General features: G+C 47.5%; 7 protein-coding genes across 7 annotated transcripts; 3 read left to right on the top strand and 4 right to left on the bottom strand.

Moving 5' to 3' along the window:
• Window positions 1–442: 442 nt before the first annotated feature.
• Window positions 443–2135, bottom strand: DFJ58DRAFT_231017 (uncharacterized protein). Its single transcript, XM_041379366.1, has 2 exons — window positions 1885–2135; window positions 443–1826 (listed from the first exon to the last, which is right to left on the bottom strand). The coding sequence occupies exons 1-2, from the start codon at window positions 2089–2091 to the stop codon at window positions 576–578; spliced, it is 1458 nt and encodes a 485-aa protein (XP_041246394.1). The 5' UTR covers window positions 2092–2135; the 3' UTR covers window positions 443–575.
• A 2959-nt stretch (window positions 2136–5094) lies between these two features.
• On the top strand, window positions 5095–9379 carry DFJ58DRAFT_231000 (glycosyltransferase family 2 protein). Its single transcript, XM_041379365.1, has 20 exons — window positions 5095–5386; window positions 5441–6392; window positions 6443–6550; window positions 6600–6899; window positions 6949–7108; window positions 7163–7245; window positions 7296–7318; window positions 7371–7477; window positions 7531–7544; window positions 7600–7643; window positions 7696–7927; window positions 7977–7997; window positions 8050–8186; window positions 8238–8383; window positions 8440–8542; window positions 8600–8624; window positions 8674–8916; window positions 8964–8990; window positions 9047–9175; window positions 9228–9379. The coding sequence occupies exons 2-20, from the start codon at window positions 5544–5546 to the stop codon at window positions 9276–9278; spliced, it is 2802 nt and encodes a 933-aa protein (XP_041246393.1). The 5' UTR covers window positions 5095–5386; window positions 5441–5543; the 3' UTR covers window positions 9279–9379.
• Window positions 9380–9414: 35 nt separating this feature from the next.
• Window positions 9415–10651, top strand: DFJ58DRAFT_230961 (uncharacterized protein). Its single transcript, XM_041379363.1, has 2 exons — window positions 9415–9654; window positions 9703–10651. Exons 1-2 carry the CDS (start codon window positions 9445–9447, stop codon window positions 10537–10539), a joined length of 1047 nt encoding a protein of 348 aa, XP_041246392.1. The 5' UTR covers window positions 9415–9444; the 3' UTR covers window positions 10540–10651.
• A 492-nt stretch (window positions 10652–11143) lies between these two features.
• On the top strand, window positions 11144–11851 carry DFJ58DRAFT_230969 (uncharacterized protein). Its single transcript, XM_041379364.1, has 2 exons — window positions 11144–11776; window positions 11829–11851. Exon 1 carries the CDS (start codon window positions 11277–11279, stop codon window positions 11745–11747), a length of 471 nt encoding a protein of 156 aa, XP_041246391.1. The 5' UTR covers window positions 11144–11276; the 3' UTR covers window positions 11748–11776; window positions 11829–11851.
• Window positions 11852–12698: 847 nt separating this feature from the next.
• DFJ58DRAFT_912518 (uncharacterized protein) lies at window positions 12699–14154 on the bottom strand. The gene is made up of 3 exons (XM_041395277.1): window positions 13923–14154; window positions 13338–13841; window positions 12699–13222 (listed from the first exon to the last, which is right to left on the bottom strand). Exons 1-3 carry the CDS (start codon window positions 14130–14132, stop codon window positions 12713–12715), a joined length of 1224 nt encoding a protein of 407 aa, XP_041246390.1. The 5' UTR covers window positions 14133–14154; the 3' UTR covers window positions 12699–12712.
• Window positions 14155–15264: 1110 nt separating this feature from the next.
• DFJ58DRAFT_775395 (microsomal signal peptidase 25 kDa subunit-domain-containing protein) lies at window positions 15265–16396 on the bottom strand. The gene is made up of 4 exons (XM_041389434.1): window positions 16178–16396; window positions 15960–16120; window positions 15809–15902; window positions 15265–15758 (listed from the first exon to the last, which is right to left on the bottom strand). Exons 1-4 carry the CDS (start codon window positions 16367–16369, stop codon window positions 15480–15482), a joined length of 726 nt encoding a protein of 241 aa, XP_041246389.1. The 5' UTR covers window positions 16370–16396; the 3' UTR covers window positions 15265–15479.
• A 1470-nt stretch (window positions 16397–17866) lies between these two features.
• DFJ58DRAFT_775392 (uncharacterized protein) lies at window positions 17867–18881 on the bottom strand. Its single transcript, XM_041389433.1, has 3 exons — window positions 18574–18881; window positions 18030–18459; window positions 17867–17974 (listed from the first exon to the last, which is right to left on the bottom strand). The coding sequence occupies exons 1-2, from the start codon at window positions 18665–18667 to the stop codon at window positions 18299–18301; spliced, it is 255 nt and encodes an 84-aa protein (XP_041246388.1). The 5' UTR covers window positions 18668–18881; the 3' UTR covers window positions 17867–17974; window positions 18030–18298.
• Window positions 18882–18883: the final 2 nt, after the last annotated feature.

The following is an 18883-nucleotide window of genomic DNA, read 5'->3' as shown; positions in this document are numbered from 1 at the left end:
AATCATTATCGAGTTCGCGGAGTGAGGAGTCGCGTTCCGGTTCAACGGTCCAGTGCTCAGTGCCGACGGCGATTAAAGTACCCATGATCATGATAGACGATGCCTACCGCCATAATTTTTGCACCTGGATTTCAGAGATGTTTGCGGTTGTTAGACGACGGACCTGCCAACCACCAACCCAAGTCCTGGCAGAAATTCTCTGTCGCACTCATGCACACTTCTTGAAATGAAAACACTTGATCTTTGCATTCAAAACCGCGACCCAGTAATTAATTTCTGCATGCCACCTGATGTCAAGGCCCCTCTATAAATTAGGAAAAGCGAGCGCCACTGGACCGATGATGCAGCCGATGCGGCTGTGCACATCATGATGTTGTGCTCGCCACAGATCTGTAGTGACGGAAACAGTAGGTCTATTAGCTAGTTAACAAGTCATACTTAACACATGGGCGCATTGTCATGTACTTCGGCGCAACGTTGAAACATAGCGCATTTTGGGCAGAAGACAGATTCCCCGAATATGAGTGTCTCCCACACTCAGGACTTCGCGACTGTTGCTGTGATATCGTCACCAATTAAATAACCGCAGAAGATTTAAGATAATAGAGATGCTTGTTGACCTCGTCCCATTCCTTCTGGAAGACCATGCTGGCGTTCCAGTGGTCTCGCCGGGTTAGAATTCGGTCGACGCAAGGGAGGACGAAAAAGATGATGCGAGCGACAGCTTCTGCATCTGCTACATCAGACTGGGTCAAGTCCAATTTTTGTAGGGTGGTATGTTGAAATGTCTCGGCTGCAGGATCGATATCGATATTTACGGCGTCCATTAATATGCGCAGCGTATGCAAGTGGGGACACAGGGGGAGTGCTGCAAACAGTCCGCGGAATGTAACTGCAGGTGGCATCTGCGAGTCCACTAATTCCAGCGAGCGGATGTGCGGCCAACTTGACATAACTTCAAAAAGAAGGTCGTTGTCAATGTGGATGCAGTAATGCAGATTGAGTCGCACAGTCCGGAGATGGGTGAAACAAAGAAGTTGTGTAACCGCTGTCAAAGAGTCGCATGTGGGCTCCTGGACTCTTGGAACATGGGAGGCTATGCTAATGTGTTCAAGGGTCTCTTTTGCTTTGCACTGGGATAGCGCACGACAGAGTTGCTCAGCCTCTGCGCAAGGCAAAACGTCGGCAACCATCTCAAACTCTTTAAGCGAGGGGAATTCTGAGTGTTGCATGACTGTGATAGCGTACGCAGCCGTGTTTACATTGAAAGAAAGAGTCGTGATGTTGAGGAAAGGCGCGAAATTGACGATATCCCGGTTTAGTGACCAACGAGAAGCACTGCGCGGTTCACGGACTGACACTTTGAGAAGGCTAGGGAGGTCGGAGAGGTGCTTCCATGCTGCCCAGTCGAGAGGTAGACAGGACAGAGTTATGAGCCGCTTGCACAAACGGACACTGTCAGACAGAAGGATTCGATCATCTGCTGACTGCCGCTCCCATTCAGGAATCTTGACAGATAAGTGCTCTAAAGCAGCACAGCGAGTTGCAAGAAATTTCAATTCCGGATTAATGACCGATAGGACACAACAGCGCAGCGTAGGAGACAGAAAGAGATACAAGTATTTATGTTGAAGACGTCGAACTATAAAGGCCAGTGACAATAGTCTCGGAAACATGCATGTCTCGATGGGGAGCACTGCGAAAAGGTGAAGACCCTCGCTGCATGATATACATAATGAGCGCACACGGGCGGCGTGATGCAGAAATTGATGGGCTTCATGCTCAGATAATGGTTCCACGCCTTCAGACCAGTCCCAGGTAAGCGGCTTTTTGGAAGCTCAGTGAGCCAATAAACGGGAAGAAGTACGACTAGTCCAGACTGACCTTTGAACTAGTATATATCAATTGATGTAACCTCGGTACACAGCCTAGCAGTGGTATTATCCCATCCAAATCAGCCCAAAGCAAATCCATCGCGGGCTCGTGGAAAGCTTTGCATGACCTGGCAAGCGCTTCAAGTGAGCCCAGATTCCCATTTACATGCGCAAATATCTCCGAGAGGATTTCGGAAATAAGCAGAGCCCGATGCATGAGTTATGCGTTGAATATTAATCGTCGTGTCAACTCTGAAGCGAGGGAGTGGCGCGCAAAACATACATGTACAAACAACATTAGAAAGTCCTTACACGTCCTTTTCCTGAGGGTCATGGCCCTTGTGCTACGGATCTCTTTATGGATTCACCTGCTTCTTATCTGCCAAGTACCATCGTCCGTCGATTGGGTGGATGCACGCAAGCTGGTGACAAATTTGAGCCATGCACAAAGCCTGGTGCACTAGCTTCGGCGGAACTTCGCTTTGCAGCAAAGGCGCTTGCAAGACAAAGTGAAACGTCTTTCGTAGAGGCAGAAGCAGTTTTCTTTATTACGCAATATATATTTTGTCTCACCATTGTCATGTAGGGCAAGGATATCCTGAATTCTCAAGCAACGTGAGAGATTTGTCTTTCATGGCGAAACATCATGACTGCTCGCGGTCCTGCTTTCCGTGACAAGCGATGTGTACCCAAGTGTTGCTTCGCAAAGCTTCCAGTGCACCTGGATCGCCACCAGACATATTGGTACTTGACGTTGGGGAGAACAAGCTTAAGCTTGTCGACAGCGGCAAGCGTCGTGCCTTACCCCGCGCCCGGTTGACCTCACCCGATTGCTGCGAAGAATGGAGTCACACGCGCCTTCATCGCCTGTTCACGCCCTGATCAGAGCCGAGAGTGTGGGCGTGTAAGAGCAGACATAATTGGCTTCCCGCACAGAGCGATCTGGCTTCATTCGAGATGGGTGAGGGGAATGGAAGTGAAGGCTGCTGTTAAACAGCCAGATTCAAGGGCGAGATCGCAACTTCAGATCACGCTGGAGTATGTTGACGATGGGTAGATGAACTCGTCCCATATAATCCGCAAGAGTGTTATCAACTCCGTCCTTGGCTCCGTTGGGGCTATAATAGCTGAGTGTCGTATAGCTTCGTGAAGTCATCTTTGAGCTTCTCGAGATCTCCGAGTGAGAAGATAGGAAGGGCACGTGGTGAGGCTGTCCTGACGTCGGGACGATGATAGCACTGCACTAGTACCAACTCGCGATGAGGACATGGCTAGGTCATGAGGCACTGCCGCTTGCAACTCTTGATACGATAGTGGAAACAGGAATCGCGAGAAACCCTGAAGATCGCAGATTCTGGTCACCGTGTCGTTCCATCGCGTTGTCAGTCTCCGCTACTCTCTTGCTGAGCTCTGAGAACTTGTGAGCTAGATTTGGACTCGTGAACTCGAGGTATCAGCGACCACCGCTGGTCACAGCCCTGCTCCAAGGATTCGATAGCCTTTTGTGAATTATGACGGCACAAGGCACAAGATGCTGCATCTACGGTGAGTTCTCTGGCATCATGAAAGGTAGAAGCATCTTTGCACTGCATCGGATGATCGACGATCTTGTCATCAAATGTCTCTCGAAAAGCTCTAAGGACATTTGGTAAGCTTCGGCGGATTTGTGTTGATAGAAGTCTGCCTGAAGAGCTCGTTGATCGGCCACCCGCACACCCGCAGGAAATCCTCGAGTAGGGTGACTTGATGACAATCTGAAGTTCTCCACTGCGAGTGATAAATCGGTATGGTTGCGCTGCACCCAGTAAGGAGCCATATAGACGAGCGTAGGTCGGAGGAGTAGTGTGTGCCGGGGTGTGGTAGTAGGAGTACCACTGATTCCATGCAAAGTGGGACAAGGAGTGACCCTCGTAGGAATATGGGAACTAGAATCTGAAGTTCAGATAAGGATGGCCAGCGTTTGAGGCTTGAGCACTTGAACTCTGAGGGTGGTAAAGTAATGGTAAAGAAGCAAGAAACGAATTAATGTCCAGGCCGCTAATAGCTGCTTTGTCACGATCTTGGGCTTGTACTCATACTAATAGCTGGACACTCTAAGGTAGAATCCAACGTATATTGTAGTGAACTTCCGAAAGAATCAAGCCGCTATCAAAGTACTAGAACCCTTATCAACCGCACAGCATCGCTTCAAACGTCATGCAGGGAAACTCAGTCGTGCAAGGAACTTTTCTAGTAATTCGCAGAGGTGTGTCTTGGCCTCATCGATCTTCTGATAGGAGTCCTATGCAAGGTGAGCACACTACTGCTCCTAACAATGATCTTACCCGATAACCAGCGCATAAACAGTGTGCGATGAAGGCAAATCAACACAATAGCTGTCCGTAGCCTGAAGACTTTGATCTCATGTCCAACATGATCCAGGTGGCGCGCAACGTTGTCCAATTCTTGTGCAACATAGTCGAGTTGTGTGAGTACAGCAGAACATTTTGATCCGAAATGAGCCCCTGGTCTAAGTCCTGCACCTCATCCGAGAGGTCATCGAGATTGTGCCAAACCGAGCGGATTCACGATTTTCTTTAATTCTGAACGACGTATTTTGAAGTGGTAGAAATTGGGAGTCTGGGGTTTTTGGTAAGATGGGGGCGTGTCTTTATAGATGTCGACAGCATATTGAAGTCAGGTCTCACACAACCTCACGGCGAGGTGTCCATCAATTCGGACAGATTATGGGACTGTGAGTGAGCAGGAAGGTGATTGATTCACTTACAAGTACACCGGGTGACGTCCGTGAAGCAGAATCCTGAAAGCTGAGTGCTCATAACGAGTTGAGAACCAAGGTAGCTGGCCCTGAGAAAGGATTCATATCCTGGTGAAAGATGGTGACGGTGCACAGAAGAGCATAGAAAAGCATCTATGAGTCGGGGACGACAAAGTTTAATCGTGTGTCAATTCGGACTCGGATGAGCACTATAATCCAGTGCCGGCAACAAAAGTACGATATTTGTTGACATCGTGAAGCTCTATCCACGCGAGCATGTATCAGGATCTGCAAGCAGCGGGGTAATTGTGATTCATATTCAGGACTCAGATGGATATGGTTGTTTTTCAAGGCTCACTGATTTAATGAAACCTATTTTTGTGGCACGCAGCTTACTTGCGAGCACGTGACCAAGACGCGACACGAACCTGTCACAGGCACGTTACATCTTGTTACATTGTCCTTGAACATTTGCACCGCAGCACGCATTTTGATTTAACAGCTCAACGACCACATAAGACGCCAGGAATGAAACGCGCAACCTCTCGTAAACCAGTACCGAGCGTCACCGGGGATGCCGGTCATCAACGACCACTCATAAATCCAAACAACTCGTGAGTGCTCAGTGCACTAACAAACGAAGAACATATTGATGCATATGCCGTAGTGTGGACGCGTCATATGCATCCATTAATCAACAAGTGGATGAAACCCTCATTCGCCATTCAGTCGGTTCGCACGAATCTGCAAACAGGTAATGTCCTAGCGTCGTACTACGGAGTCACATTCTGATCGTGTGCGAAACCAGTGAAGCATGCTTTGAGCAAAGTGCGACATCAGACGGACCTCTCTCTTCTGATTCTCGTCCGCCTCCAGAAAGGTATCAACCAGGGCAGCTACTTCCAACGATAATGACCGGAGAAACATTAGATCTTGAGGAGTCGTATACAGCTGATGAACCTACATCTTCGCAGGGTCATGACCCTTTCTCAGACCATCACACTATCACACACCTCCATCAGCAAGCCCCTTACACTCAACTGTCCCCCGCACGAGGACTCCCTCAACCACAATCGAATACATCACACGAACACCTCGTCGCCACTCCTTTCAGCTCTACCCCCACTATCTATTCGAATTATGGCACGGGGAAATCCCCTGAATTTAACAGCTCCGTCGATCATTTCCAGCACGACACGGAAGCATATGCATCTGGTAACTTCACCCGCTCCTCCTACCGTCCCCCGAGATCACGATCGCCCACTCCGTTCATGGATGAAGATTACAACCTTGATTCCAACAACAATACTCATTATACAGGATACTCTCAAGCTCGCGAGCATGACCCTTACGAAGACGAGAAGACAGCGTACAATGACGAGTATGATATCTCGCAGTATGCTGACGTTCCCGGCACCGAAGAGTACTATGATGATGGCGAAAAGACACCTGATGCTTCAGTTGGATATCAGGAATCAGAGACGCCTGTTGAGACCCGTCACTTTGGACCTGCACCCGTCGGGCGCGTTCGTAGACGCCTGAAGAAGAAACGGGTGCAACTGACAAATGGCAATCTCGTCGTAGACCTCAATGTGCCTCCAAAGCTTGTCCTCCCCTACAGAGGGGAGCCAGAGATGACTAAGACGCGGTATACAGCGGTCACTTGTGATCCTGACGATTTCGAGAAAGAGAAGTTCTTTCTACGACAGAACGAGAATGGCCGCACAACTGAATTATTTATTGTTATCACCATGTATAACGTGAGTTCAAGGACGGTTTAGACATCTACTTTTTAAACCTGTTATTACAGGAAGACGAGGTCCTCTTTTGTAGGACCTTGTATGGAGTGATGCGCAATATAGCGCATCTTGGCTCGCGCAAGAATTCCCAGACATGGGGACCTGATGCCTGGAAAAAGGTGATCATCCCGTTGTCCCATGCTGCTTCACCCTTCTCATACCCTCCAGGTTGTCGTCTGTATTGTAGCGGATGGCCGCAAGAAGGTCCACCCGCGTGTGCTTGACTGTTTGACGCTCCTTGGAGTTTACCAGCCTGGAGATCATATGAAGAACAAAGTTAACGACAAGGAAGTCACCGCGCATCTATTCGAGTACACGACTTCCTTTGCATTGGATCCGAACCTTCACTTCAAGTATCCAGATAAGGGCATCGTGCCAACGCAAATTATGTTTTGCATGAAGGAGAAGAACCAGAAAAAGATCAATAGTCATCGATGGTTCTTCAACGCCTTTGCACCCATGTTACAGGTAAGCGATGGTTTCATTAAATACAGTGTGAAACTCACTGTATCCTCAGCCTAATATCTGCGTGTTGCTCGACGTCGGAACACGCCCAGGCAATAACAGTATATATCGGTTGTGGAAAACATTTGACGTCAACTCAAATGTTGGTGGTGCTTGTGGTGAGATCGCAGTATACAAGGGCAAGAACTGGCAATACCTGCTGAATCCTCTAGGTTTGACTTCTTTCATTTGACAATGTTGCTTCTTGACATCTAGTATCTTCCCAGTCGCGGCTCAAAATTTCGAGTACAAGCTTAGCAATATTTTGGACAAGCCAACGGAAAGCATGTTCGGTTACATCAGTGTCCTGGTATGCTGATGTGCCGAGTCTACCGTGAATGATGTAACTGATAACCATAGCCTGGCGCTTTCTCTGCTTATAGGTATACTGGAGTCGCCAGTTATCAGTGATGCCCATCTTATAGCTTTTCATAGGTATATTGCCTTAGCAAATAACAAGGACGGAACAGGTCCTTTAGCTTCTTATTTTAAAGGCGAAGTCCTTCATGGCCACGACACCGACATATTCACATCAAACATGTGTATGTCTTTGCATCGGGCTTCTTTTACAAACTTCTCTAATGTTCGAACGCAGATCTTGCAGAAGATGTATGTCTCCCTGTTTCCGGATGATACTATGTGCTGAGATTGTTTCAACCCCCAGCGTATCCTTTGTTTTGAGCTCATAGCGAAAGCAAATTCGAACTGGTAACGCTCAATCTGCCACAGCTTTGCACTCCTAACTGGTTGGTTTCAACAGGGTGTTGAAATATGTCAAGGGTGCCATTGGTGAAACCGACGTGCCAGATGCGCTACCAGAGTTCATCAGCCAGCGCCGGCGATGGCTAAATGGCTCATTTTTTGCAGCAGTATATGCTGTGGCACACGTAGGGCAAATTATGCAGTCTGGGCACAGTTTCAGTCGGAAGGTGACTCTCATGATCGAGACCGTTTATAATATCATCAACATGGTATTTTCATGGTTTGGGATTGTGAGTATTTCATAGTTGCCCAGATGAAACGTCGATTGATATGTGTCAGGGAAACTTTTACCTGTTTTTCGTCAGTTTCAAGGTCATTTATGATCGGTACAGAGATTGAGTTATTTTCGCAGGTTGTCCTGAGTTCGTCGTTAGAAGACAAGTCCTTTGGTGTGCCCTCCATCAAATATTTCAATGCCGTAGTTCAATACTTTTTGGCTTCGATAATCATCGCTTGTTTCCTCCTGTCAATGGGGAACAAGCCTAAAGCGTAGATGTTTCCTTCGACGTCCAAGCTATGTTGATGTTGACATCTAGACAGGGCTCATCGCAAATACTTGCTAGCCTCGCTGTTCCTCGCGGTTCTGATGGTGTACCTCATCATTGCATCTGTGCTATGTGGTATAGCTGCATATAGCCAGGCCGGTGGAGGCGTGGTCCTTCTGAGCGTGGCGATAACCTACGGAGGTGAGTATCATTTGCTACGCTGTCCTTTTGCTTGTGATCAACTTCGATCTGCGCAGTGTATGTACTTAGCAGCCTCCTGGCGTTCGACCCATGGCATATGCTTACCAGCTTCGTGCAATACCTGCTGCTGAGTCCAACATACATGAACATCTTGAGCATGTATGTCATCTTTCATTGACTCGACTGTCAGCGTAATAATCACTTAACATTCAACAGATACGCGTTCTCAAACCTCGATGATGTAGGTTAGAGTCTGCACTAGTCGGGTATATAATCTGACGGTGCCCTAGATATCATGGGGCACGAAACAAGATGCGGTTCCAGACGCGGACCTCGGTGCCGCAGTACAAGACTCTCATTCTCAGGTCGACATTGCCATGCTTGCAGAAGCTGCAGACGTGAACGGTATCTACGAGGAGTCAATTGATAATCTGAAATACCGGAAACCCGCAAATAAAAACAAGGGTAATGTAAATACGGAGCGAGAGCGAGAGATGGCAGCTATCGACTACTACGCCAACGTCAGAACCAATGTGAGTTGATTCCATTGATTTAAGAACTAGAGGTTAAGATTTTATAGGTACTGTTGGCTTGGGTGTTGTCGAATGTGAGTCTGTCGAACCGAAATTTAGACCACGTGTTGATGAGATGTCTTCCTGGCAGGGCGTACTGTTGCTCGTCATTCTCTCTGGTTCCGATTCATCAGGCACTTTCAATCCAGACGCAGGCGTATCGCGGACGAAGGCATATCTAATGTTTATCCTTTCGTTTGCGGCGATCACTAATTCAGTGGTGTGTATCCTATGCTCGCCTGATTGGACAAGAACTCAAATTTGAATCACAGCGCCTCGTTGGCTCAACCTTATATCTGCTGACGAGGATATTCACCGCGTGATCAAGCAGATATTATAGAAGGTGTATCATTATTCGAATATATAGTTAAATCTTGTCTCCAAGCATGCGTGCGGAAAATAAGTTATAGCGATGACGGATTCATCGGGGAGGGTTTGTCACGCGATGTCACACGGTGTCTTGTCACTTCAACTTCACTCTCAACCGCGATGTCGGAATACTGGGTGTCGCATAAACGTTACCACTGCAAATACTGCAACATTTATATAGCAGACGATGTCCCATCTAGGCAGCACCACGAGAATGGAATGCGCCATAAAGGCAATGTCGAACGCTTTGTGCGCGGGCTCTACAAGGCCGGCGAGAAAGCCGTGAAGGATAGGGACGAGGAGAAGCGTGAGATGGAAAGGATTAGCAAAGTACGTTAATATGCAGTTTCCAGATTCATTCGCTCACTTATACTTCAGGCTGCAGCCGCGGCATATGCCCAAGACGTAGGTGCTGGACTTGGGGGAGTCGGATCATCTTCACGTGATGCTCCCGCTGCAGCACCTGCGCCGAAGAAGCCTCCAACGAAACCAAGCAATCCGTATGCTAACTACTCAACAGCTGCATCGTTGGGATATGCTGATCCTGATGCGGAGCGAGCTAAGGCAGAAGCAGATATAAGGCAAACGATGGGTGTCGCAGGAGAGTGGCAGTTCGTTCAGAATTATACATCGGCGTCTTCTGCACCGGTACGGAGTGAGGTTCCAAGCGTGTCAGAAGATGCAAACGGAGAGACGGCAGGGTCTTCTGAGGGTGACAGGAAACGTGAAGCACCGGTGGACGATATCGAGGACGAGCGTGTTTTCAAGCTGAGGAAGAAGACGGTCGACATTGGATTGGGAGAATTATACGACCCGGGACTCATACCTATCAAGTTGAAAGTGAAGAAAGAGGAGTCGACGGAACCGCAACCTGCTTCATCGAAGACTGCTGTTGACGATACGAAAGCGGACGCTCAGGACGCGCTACCTGCCGATGCGAAGGTGAAGATAGCATGGAAACGCGCAGCGTTTCAACCGGCAGCTGACGAACCTGCCTCTGACGACGTGAAGGCACACTCTAGTGGAGAAGGTGTTCCAGAGGTGAAACTCGAGGAGTTTGGAGCTGCTAAAGAAGAGGTCCTTCCTGCCAAAATCGAATCAGAGCCTCAAATACCACCAGAACCTGTAAAAAAGGAGGAAGTGGTTTCCCCTTCTCTAGAGGTTCCTGCGCCCACAAGCCTCTTTCGCAAACGCAAGCTACCCACGAGACGTTAGTTGTTGATTTTAGAGGACTAGTCCGTGTCGGATTTCGTCTTCAAGGTCTGTAATGTAGTTTCACTTTGTATGTATTTTAACTCTTTATAAATATAGAAAGGAAACCGACACCGTGCTGCATATTTTGATTTAATATTGCTTGTTGTCACCATGGAGGTACGACTTTTTATCCATACCAGTCGACTGGCTTACATTAACTCTTCTTCGTGCACAGGAACGACGAGTATTGTCTGGCCCAAAATATGCAATGTCACTTATACTGTGTTCTCACCAGTCGCCCGCATGGGGCGGTCGCAACCTCAACTGCGACGCATGGTCGACGTGATATATTTCAATTTGTATCGGGGCAAATTCGCCCCAGAATCCCTCCTAGGTCCTAACAGCCCTTACCAAATCGTTGCCGTAGGTTGGTGTAATAGCAATTGCGGCAGGTTGTCGTTTGCTACCACCAAACGCAGCATCCGTTTCTTGCAAGGTCTTTACAACGTCGTCAGCCATGTTCGACGGGACATGCGTACGTAAAAAACTTATGCGACCCTTGGTCTCTGGGAATACTACTATAAAGCGAGTTGAGCGTATTATTTGACACGGTTTTGGGATTTGACGTACGAACTGAGAGTAACGGGGCAAGAGAAATTCCGGCAAAGATAAAGTACGCCATCCCCTCTCCCCACATCTATTCTATCTATCTATAACATATATAAGCACGAGATCCCGCCGGCGATGGCGTTCACGTCATGCTGTGTTCCGACAGCTCTTTCCGTCTGCTGCGACATGCTGTATTGTTGCGCATCCATGCTCCGTCTCCTGTTTGCAGCTCCGAGTTTGCTCAGCACCATGACGACCTCTGCTTCATTTCACGGCGCGGTCTTCAAAACGGAAGCAGCCTAGCAAGTATCAGATTGATGAAAAGAATTTCTGGCGCTATGACAGATTTGCTGTGTTGTTGCGTTCTGTCTCTTTCCGACAGCTCCTTCCGTCTGCTGCGACATGCTGTGTTGTTGCATGTTCAAACGTTCATGTTCTCCATTTTACGGTTTTTTGCTCAGTACCATGGCAATGCTCCATTTCACGGCGTTATTGGACCACAAACTTCGACGACACAATTGACTTCCTCTTCCCACCAATTCTTGAAGACGCTGAAAGCTGTCTTGATCGTGCATTCCTTTCCCTTCTCAACGTCGATATTGATGGATTTTCAACGATAAAATTCCAGACAAACTCCCGGACGATCCCCGTAAGTATCACAAGTGATATCAATCATACATTGCACTCACCAAGCCATGTAGAATCTTATTTTAGTTCGGACAGCCTGAAAGAAGCTGAACAGACTTTTGTTGAACGCACCAGAATACACACTCGACTACATCCTGGAGTATGTAACCTCTCGGCAGACATGGGATTGGTCAGAAACGCACGCGTGCGCATCGTCGTGCTGTATCGTCGTTTCCTCAAAGTCCAACTTCTCAATACATTTGAAAGCCACTGCATCCCCTGCATTCCTTACAAACAATTTCCTCTGCGACCCGTATATGCAACTACATTTAATGGATGTTAAGGTTGAGAGCGTGAAGAGACACTCTCTAAGTATTTGCAGAGACGATGTTGATATAGTATTTCCTGAGTTGCTACTGCGGACACAATTATATATTGTCGTAGAGCCGACCGAAGGGGAATCCTTGTAACAAATAACAAATAACTCACGAACCCTCCGAGAGTCGAGCGACGAGAACAACGATATACCACAAATGTATCCCATCGTTCATATCCACATCATGCCACCAAATCGCTCACATGAATTCATTTTTCAATTAGAAGCTGGTTCAGATGAATTTATGTATCCACCGTACATGGTACGGTAAGTGCATTCCAACTGCAGATAGCGGGCCAAATACCAGATTCGTAGAGACATGTATGATCAAATGTTATCACTTGTTACCTATTCGATCCTCGCTGGATCCACCTCGTGATGAGTGGCACTCGCATAAATTCTGTTCTAGAACAGATATTTGCGGTGCACGAGCATGAATACCACCGACACAGCTACATGTGCGAACTCCATCCGAGCTCCACCCCGGGTAGAGCAACATCCATAGCTCGGAGTCAGGATTAGTGCCACGCTCAGATCCAGGTTGGAAACATATGATGCCCAAGACATTGCTTACAATCAACGTCAGCTAATATCTACAAATTGTAAGGACGAGTTGTAGCCTATCCGCTGCTCCGTCCCGACCTTCGTCAAACGCGCTCGCCCCGTTCGCAGCACATATCCGCAATATGTCCAGAGTCTGTCATTTCCAATTTTGTTTTTAGCCGCCAGGATCTCATTCACAACAATCCAATCATCATCAGATTGTTTAAATAGTGGTGGCACGGGTGCGTCGCGAAGAAGCCAGCGGCAGAAATCAACACGCTCCAACTTGGGCAGCAATCTAAGCAGCATATAGGCCACGGCGCAGGGACCGCTGATCGGAGACATCACCACAGAAAGCATAGTGATCTTCTCATTAGGAATGGTTTCAAAAAAGAAGGGATTATTGTCGTAGTCGACCGGAGTTGCGTAAAAGGACATTCGAACGGCGTGCAAGCGCAGGCAATGTTGGATGAGATGGACGAGTGCTGTGAAGGTCATAGATGGCGAGACTAGCCAACCAGCTGCACCTCCAAAGTGGAACAGCTCGAGCTGAGGCCATGATTATGCGAGTGTCTTGAGCGAGGCGTCGTTAATAGGCCGAAGTACAAATGCACTTGAGCCGCAATTCTTTCAAGCGATTAAATTGCGGCAACGGGGCAACCACGTTAAAGCCAAGCGCATAGCTGCGATTGGCGATGTCTCCTCTGATAAATGCGAGGTCGTACTCAAGCTCGATGTCAAGTTTCTCAAGAGCAGGAGAAAGGCACTCTGAGAGGGAGACGATGAGGTTGAGGATATGCAATGGATCATACAAAACTTCTGGATCATAGCTTAGGTCATCATAATCGGTGTACACCGTCGCTGATCGACAGGAGGTAAGACGCATACTTCCGAAAAAGTGTCCGGCAACGGTGATGTATTGCATCGATACAGTGAGGTGCACTTGATCGAGTTGGGGGATAATTGCTGGAGTGGAGTTGGATTGCACTTCGTGGGTGTTCAGTCTGAAGTACAGAGACTTGAGGGCCAGTAAAGAAGCCAAGCGAAGAAACTCTTGTGGACTGAGGGTGCCTGTGTGAAGACAGGAAAGCTCTCGCAAGCCCGATAGAACTTTATGAGTTGCATCTGCACTTTCTGCAGAATCACCGACACATACACCGTCGAGTTCCTGAATGGATGGTCATTTACTTGGGAGAGAAGCTAACAACGCAGGTTGGGCAAGCGAGGATAATGTTAATGGAAGGCCCACCCGGATTGATGTGATAGTTGACCCAAGGAAGGTGCACAATAGCGGAAAGAAGTATTCTCGGTCGTCCAACCAATGCAAACGGCGAAGGTTTGGGAAGAGTGATGTGGGTGATGATGCGGACATGAGCACTTCCATGACATGATCGTCTGTCATGGAAAGCTGAGAACTGGTGACCGTAAAGAAGTGGACACGTGGTGCATCTTGATGCATCAGCCTCCATGTTCCGGTTAGGAGAGGCCTTTGGAGCGTCTATTTAAATTTTCTGAGTATTCAATATCATGCGAGTGGGTGCAGGCATTTATCTGACCAAGTTTCCTCTCCTGTCTCTGTTACTGACGCCTTCAGGCAGGCATGAGATGAGTGGCTTAAACCCATGTATGTGTTTCCAAAGAATATCAAGGGCAGGCTCCTTGAATGTCCTACAGGTCCTTGCAAGAACAGCAAGTCGAGCCAAAAAAAAGTTTCCGATTGTAGCTCTCTTCCTCGTCGATATTGGATATGGGGAATACAACCAAAAAAAAGTCTCCGATTGTAGCTCTCTTCCCCGTCGATATTGAATATGTGGAGTAAAATTTCTGTGGGTAGGAGACAGACATGCATGACTGCAAGAGAAAGCACTCGGAGTTGGCTGTGCTTTTAATTTATTAGATGCTGACGGTGAAAGAAAGAGAATTTCTATATTTATACACGCCCCTTTCGGTCAACTCTTCGACGATTTTCATGACAACACAGCATGACGTGATGAACAACATCGCCGGCGGTATCTCGTTGTAGAAAAGGCCTCTGGAGTCTGAATCCAACGTGATCCTCTTGCTTTGGACTAGAACGCGGTGATTGAGACATGTTCTTTCACTTGGAGCAATCGGACTCAGAGGAGGGAACTGATATTCAGGTTTAAAACATGCCGCGCCTTATAGAACTCTCGTTTTCACCAAGCTTTCGATCTGACCAGAAAGGTGTGATAATTAACGAGGAAACTCCACCTACTCCACCACACTCGTACAATCATCTTACTCCGGTCCGTAATGACTCGGAGCAGGGGAGAAAGAAACCGCGAGAAGTTGCTCTGTGCGAGCCCACGGGGATTCAGACTCCACCGTTCGACGTGCTAGAATTACTGGATGTCCCATCCCTCTTTCACGTGGACAAGTCATACAATAGTTTTGGGCAGCCATGCCAACACTTTATCGGCATAAATGGAGAACCCGTGGTCGTGTAGCAGAAGTTGAGGCCTAGGAGTGATGAACGTTGGTGATAGCCTGACTACGATGGTGCTAAACGGAGTCGCATAGCCACGTAACGATGCACAAATCACGCTCAAGAGGCGTGCGATGTTGAGAATTCAAACACCGTCCCAATACCAGTGACTGCACGAGATGAGGCGTGAACGAACTGGTGGTAACCAATAGTATGATCGACTTCAGGCGCGTACGGCATGCATAGATGTTAAGTAGACCACATTTCACCTCATGGTCGTCATCAAAAGAGATATAATGTCAGCCAAGAGGGGTCACAAGAACACAACCTTCAAGTATAACAATGAAAGGCATCTACAATTCATGCCCCCTTTCCTTCCATCACTGCCTCTACCAGCTCCCCGATCCATCGCTCAAATACCTCCTGTGCCATCACGCCCTTCTCATCGAAGAAGGCTGAGTAGTGTTTGGCTTCGTGTGTTCGGCCCTTCGCAAGTAGAGATTTTCCCCCTGATGTAGACTGTACATAATTAATGGAAAGTGAATATGATGGTGAATTTGTGGGGCTCGGCTTGAGAGATAATCCAGAGGACGGCACTGGGACCGTGCGCGAGGAAATCGTTATCCGTTCTGTCATTATCTAAAGAGAAATAAGCAGAATGAAAGATGGAGTAATTATTTTATACTCACTCTTTTTGAAAAGGTTTTCCGTCGGCCGACAAAGATGGTATCGCCCTCCACGAAGTAGGAGTATAGTGTCTGAAGGGAGGTGAGGACGAGGTAGCTGTAATGCGGGATATTTTCAATAAAAAAATCGCGATGATTCATAGTGAACACTTGCAGTATGAAACCAACCCAGACTCCTGGCTTCGACTTCTCGAAGTCAGTTTTCCACCCATAAAGTCCCGTAGCTGCTGCTGTAAATACGCCTGCCCATCCCAAAACCAATCGCACATCGGTGTGAAGATGTATTTGTTTAAATAAAACAGGTCTGGATAAGTACTGGGATGACGGGCCATGTGAGCATGTTTTCAAAGCCTCAATAAAAAGGTTACGTGCTCGTTTGAGGGCATCATCACACGCATTCTTGAGCTCAGACGTGTTATAGTTGTTGACCTTGATAACCTCGCGCTCCTCCACAGGGACACTTGTACTCAAGGGACCGGGTAGTGGAGAAACAGCTGAATTTGGACTGCGCGCTGGTGTTGAAGGTACTGGCGCAAGCCCTTTGACGTCCTTTCGGGGTGCCATGGTAGTGCTGGACGAGCAGTAAGGTACTATGTGGAGGACGTGTCATTGTACATACTAGACACGTGGGAAAATACTTCTTTAATCGTAACGGTGCTTGCAACTCTAACAACACCTGGCTTGACGCCCAACATAGGTTTCCCTTGCGTTTTTATGATTGTTTTTTCGATGGAAACACCCACTCGGGTTATCGCGGACTAGTGTCTCCGAATAGGAGAATGTTTCTCTTCCCTGTGACATCTATCTATTTCCCACTCTTCAAAGCTTCAAGTTCCATACCCGCAGCGAGTTGTTTAAAGTTTAAACAAGTCTGTCCGTCTTTCACATATATGATGCCATCAATGGGGATGTCCTTCAACTTTCTGGGCTTGGCGTTATCGCCGATGTCCTCTGCGAGGATCCAGACCTCTGGGCACATCCCCGTCTCAGCTTTCATCCAACAAAATCCACAATCATTGAGGACGAGAACTGGTTCTTAGAAGGACTGGCCCGCGGACGCAAGGGCACGAGGAGCATTTGTCAATTTAGAATGAGTATACAGGAAGTTCGAACTGGTCTTTTTAAATTTGTCATAATCTACGTGTTCGTTTCAAAGCTTACAATGTGCAACAAACCACAGGAACGACTTCTATTTGATCTGGCTAGGGGAGACAATGGCTGTACATACAACCGAAGCGCCCGAACTTGGCTCGTGTGGTCTATGAAATGAGATATTTCGTGGACCGCACTAACCATGTGTCCTGCTGTGACATTGTAATATCTATTGTTAATATTCCACTATGTCTTGGAAAGGTGACACTACCCGGAACTTTCTCAATCACTGATGTTGGTTACCGTTCACAGACCTCGGCATAAAACCATCACGCGTGAATCTGTTGGCATAGTTTTGGTGGATCGCAATAACCCTCCAGAGCAGCGAAATCAGCCAAGGCGATGTCTTGCCTGAGAAAGCGTCATGGCTCTCAGATCGCTGATGCTAATGAGTCTTACAGAGCCCCGGAGACAACGACACCCTCAGTCGGATGATGTAAAACTCAAGTGTCTCATTTCGTTTGATCAGGGTCAATTTACACCTGTATCATTTGGGTGAACAGTGTGACAAAACCTAGTTGGGCTTCTGTCTCATTAACCCCGCGACAACGCCACAGACTTTATGACAGGTGCGGGGGAGGTGCGGACAGGATATAAGTAGTTAAATGGAGAGGCTGCGGGCGTTAACATAGATGTACTTATGTTTCAAGTGGAAACTTCAAGACAATAAGAACCGTCAGCTGAGTTGTCGAGATCTAGCAGAACAATTGAACGGAAAGTTAATTGCCATCAGTTGATGCTTTTCGTCCAACTTCGTCAAACGCAAAAACAGTGAGGTATATGCGGAATGTACGGCCCGAATGACTGGACATGTGCCGGCTTTTTCCGAGCGCTAATGAAAACCGACGAAATCAAATTGAGTTAATCATGATTCACCATATCCCAAGCTTGCGCACAAAGGATCGTTATCTTCCATCGTTTGTCTAGTAATCTTGTGACAGAAATTCCGGAGAACATCAAAGGGAGATTGTATTTCGAACGAAAGCCAGGTAGAGCCATGGCATTTTTGTAACAAAGGGACGTGGCACGACCCTTTGTTATCAAAACGTCGTAGCTCAATACTAGGAAGTAGACAAAGTAAAGGGCTGATAAGCATGCCCTAATTTCTCGCCTTTGACACTCACCCACTGCATTCAAGTTGAACCTTCCTTGGATTCCTTCGTAATGGCGTACCGGTACGTCCATTACCCATATTTCTCCCATTTCCCAGCAGTCGTTATAGAAACATATGTTTGACGCTCAAGTACCATTGTGCATTGAAGACTGACTTACTGCTGAAATCATTCACATAGTCGTCCCCCCCGTCCAAATCTTCGCTGCTCGCGATTTATTAAACACAGTTCAATCTAGGTCGGAGATTAGCACTGGTTGCAAAAGGCATCTCACCACCACCTTTGTTGAAAATGAAGAACAGCTGTCAGCCATCATACAAAGATGCTTGAACAACGGCGAACTCAGATCGTGCGTACGCTGATGATGGTGAGTAACTGCGTTTCTTGTTGCTGGAGATCGTATTCCAAATGCACCGGTCTAATTCGAGCGACATCAGTTTTTGATCTTCGCAGTCCTGTTCGGGACATCCGTCCTGCTGTCCACCATCGCAATTTAGGGAGTACTGTGTTTCCGGATATCAAATATTCCGTAGGCTATGTACATGCGACAGCGTACAAGGTCGCAAAGGATAAAAACCATCCAACAGATTGTGATCATTGCCCAGATGAGATATTGCGGCGGGTCGGCGTTTAGTAGTGCTTAGCAGGATTGATTATCGGTAGCTAGGCGAGGGACCTAACCGACATTTGACGTTGACTTCGAAGTTCGAAGTCGATGAATGTCGTATACTAGCACTAATCGCACGTTGCTCGCTTTTGGCTCGCTAGCGAGTGTGCTAATTGCATCCGAGGTTATGTACGATTGAATCTTATC

This window comes from Suillus subalutaceus, assembly GCF_016647625.1.
Source record: "Suillus subalutaceus strain FC151 chromosome Unknown DFJ58scaffold_26, whole genome shotgun sequence".
NCBI lineage: Eukaryota > Fungi > Basidiomycota > Agaricomycetes > Boletales > Suillaceae > Suillus > Suillus subalutaceus.
This window is presented reverse-complemented; position numbering and strand designations above follow the sequence as displayed.

Excerpts from the sequence above, each read along its gene's own strand:
- DFJ58DRAFT_775395 (XM_041389434.1), bottom strand. The coding sequence starts at position 16,369 with ATGGCACCCCGAAAGGACGTCAAAGGGCTTGCGCCAGTACCTTCAACA. Across the intron at positions 16,121-16,177 it reads GTGATGATGCCCTCAAACGA|TACTTATCCAGACCTGTTTT; the intron begins GCACGTAACCTT and ends CCGTCATCCCAG. Across the intron at positions 15,903-15,959 it reads GTCTGGGTTGGTTTCATACT|CTACCTCGTCCTCACCTCCC; the intron begins GCAAGTGTTCAC and ends CCCGCATTACAG.
- DFJ58DRAFT_775392 (XM_041389433.1), bottom strand. The coding sequence starts at position 18,667 with ATGATCACAATCTGTTGGATGGTTTTTATCCTTTGCGACCTTGTACGC. Across the intron at positions 18,460-18,573 it reads ATTTGATATCCGGAAACACA|CAACAAGAAACGCAGTTACT; the intron begins GTACTCCCTAAA and ends TACGATCTCCAG.
- DFJ58DRAFT_230961 (XM_041379363.1), top strand. The coding sequence starts at position 9,445 with ATGTCGGAATACTGGGTGTCGCATAAACGTTACCACTGCAAATACTGC. Across the intron at positions 9,655-9,702 it reads AGATGGAAAGGATTAGCAAA|GCTGCAGCCGCGGCATATGC; the intron begins GTACGTTAATAT and ends CTTATACTTCAG.
- DFJ58DRAFT_231017 (XM_041379366.1), bottom strand. The coding sequence starts at position 2,091 with ATGCATCGGGCTCTGCTTATTTCCGAAATCCTCTCGGAGATATTTGCG. Across the intron at positions 1,827-1,884 it reads TGATATATACTAGTTCAAAG|CCGCTTACCTGGGACTGGTC; the intron begins GTCAGTCTGGAC and ends GCTTCCAAAAAG.
- DFJ58DRAFT_912518 (XM_041395277.1), bottom strand. The coding sequence starts at position 14,132 with ATGCATCAAGATGCACCACGTGTCCACTTCTTTACGGTCACCAGTTCT. Across the intron at positions 13,842-13,922 it reads CAACTATCACATCAATCCGG|GAACTCGACGGTGTATGTGT; the intron begins GTGGGCCTTCCA and ends CCATCCATTCAG. Across the intron at positions 13,223-13,337 it reads GCTATGCGCTTGGCTTTAAC|CTCGAGCTGTTCCACTTTGG; the intron begins GTGGTTGCCCCG and ends TCATGGCCTCAG.
- DFJ58DRAFT_230969 (XM_041379364.1), top strand. The coding sequence starts at position 11,277 with ATGCTGTGTTCCGACAGCTCTTTCCGTCTGCTGCGACATGCTGTATTG.
- DFJ58DRAFT_231000 (XM_041379365.1), top strand. The coding sequence starts at position 5,544 with ATGACCGGAGAAACATTAGATCTTGAGGAGTCGTATACAGCTGATGAA. Across the intron at positions 7,109-7,162 it reads ATACCTGCTGAATCCTCTAG|TCGCGGCTCAAAATTTCGAG; the intron begins GTTTGACTTCTT and ends GTATCTTCCCAG. Across the intron at positions 8,625-8,673 it reads CGTTCTCAAACCTCGATGAT|ATATCATGGGGCACGAAACA; the intron begins GTAGGTTAGAGT and ends ACGGTGCCCTAG.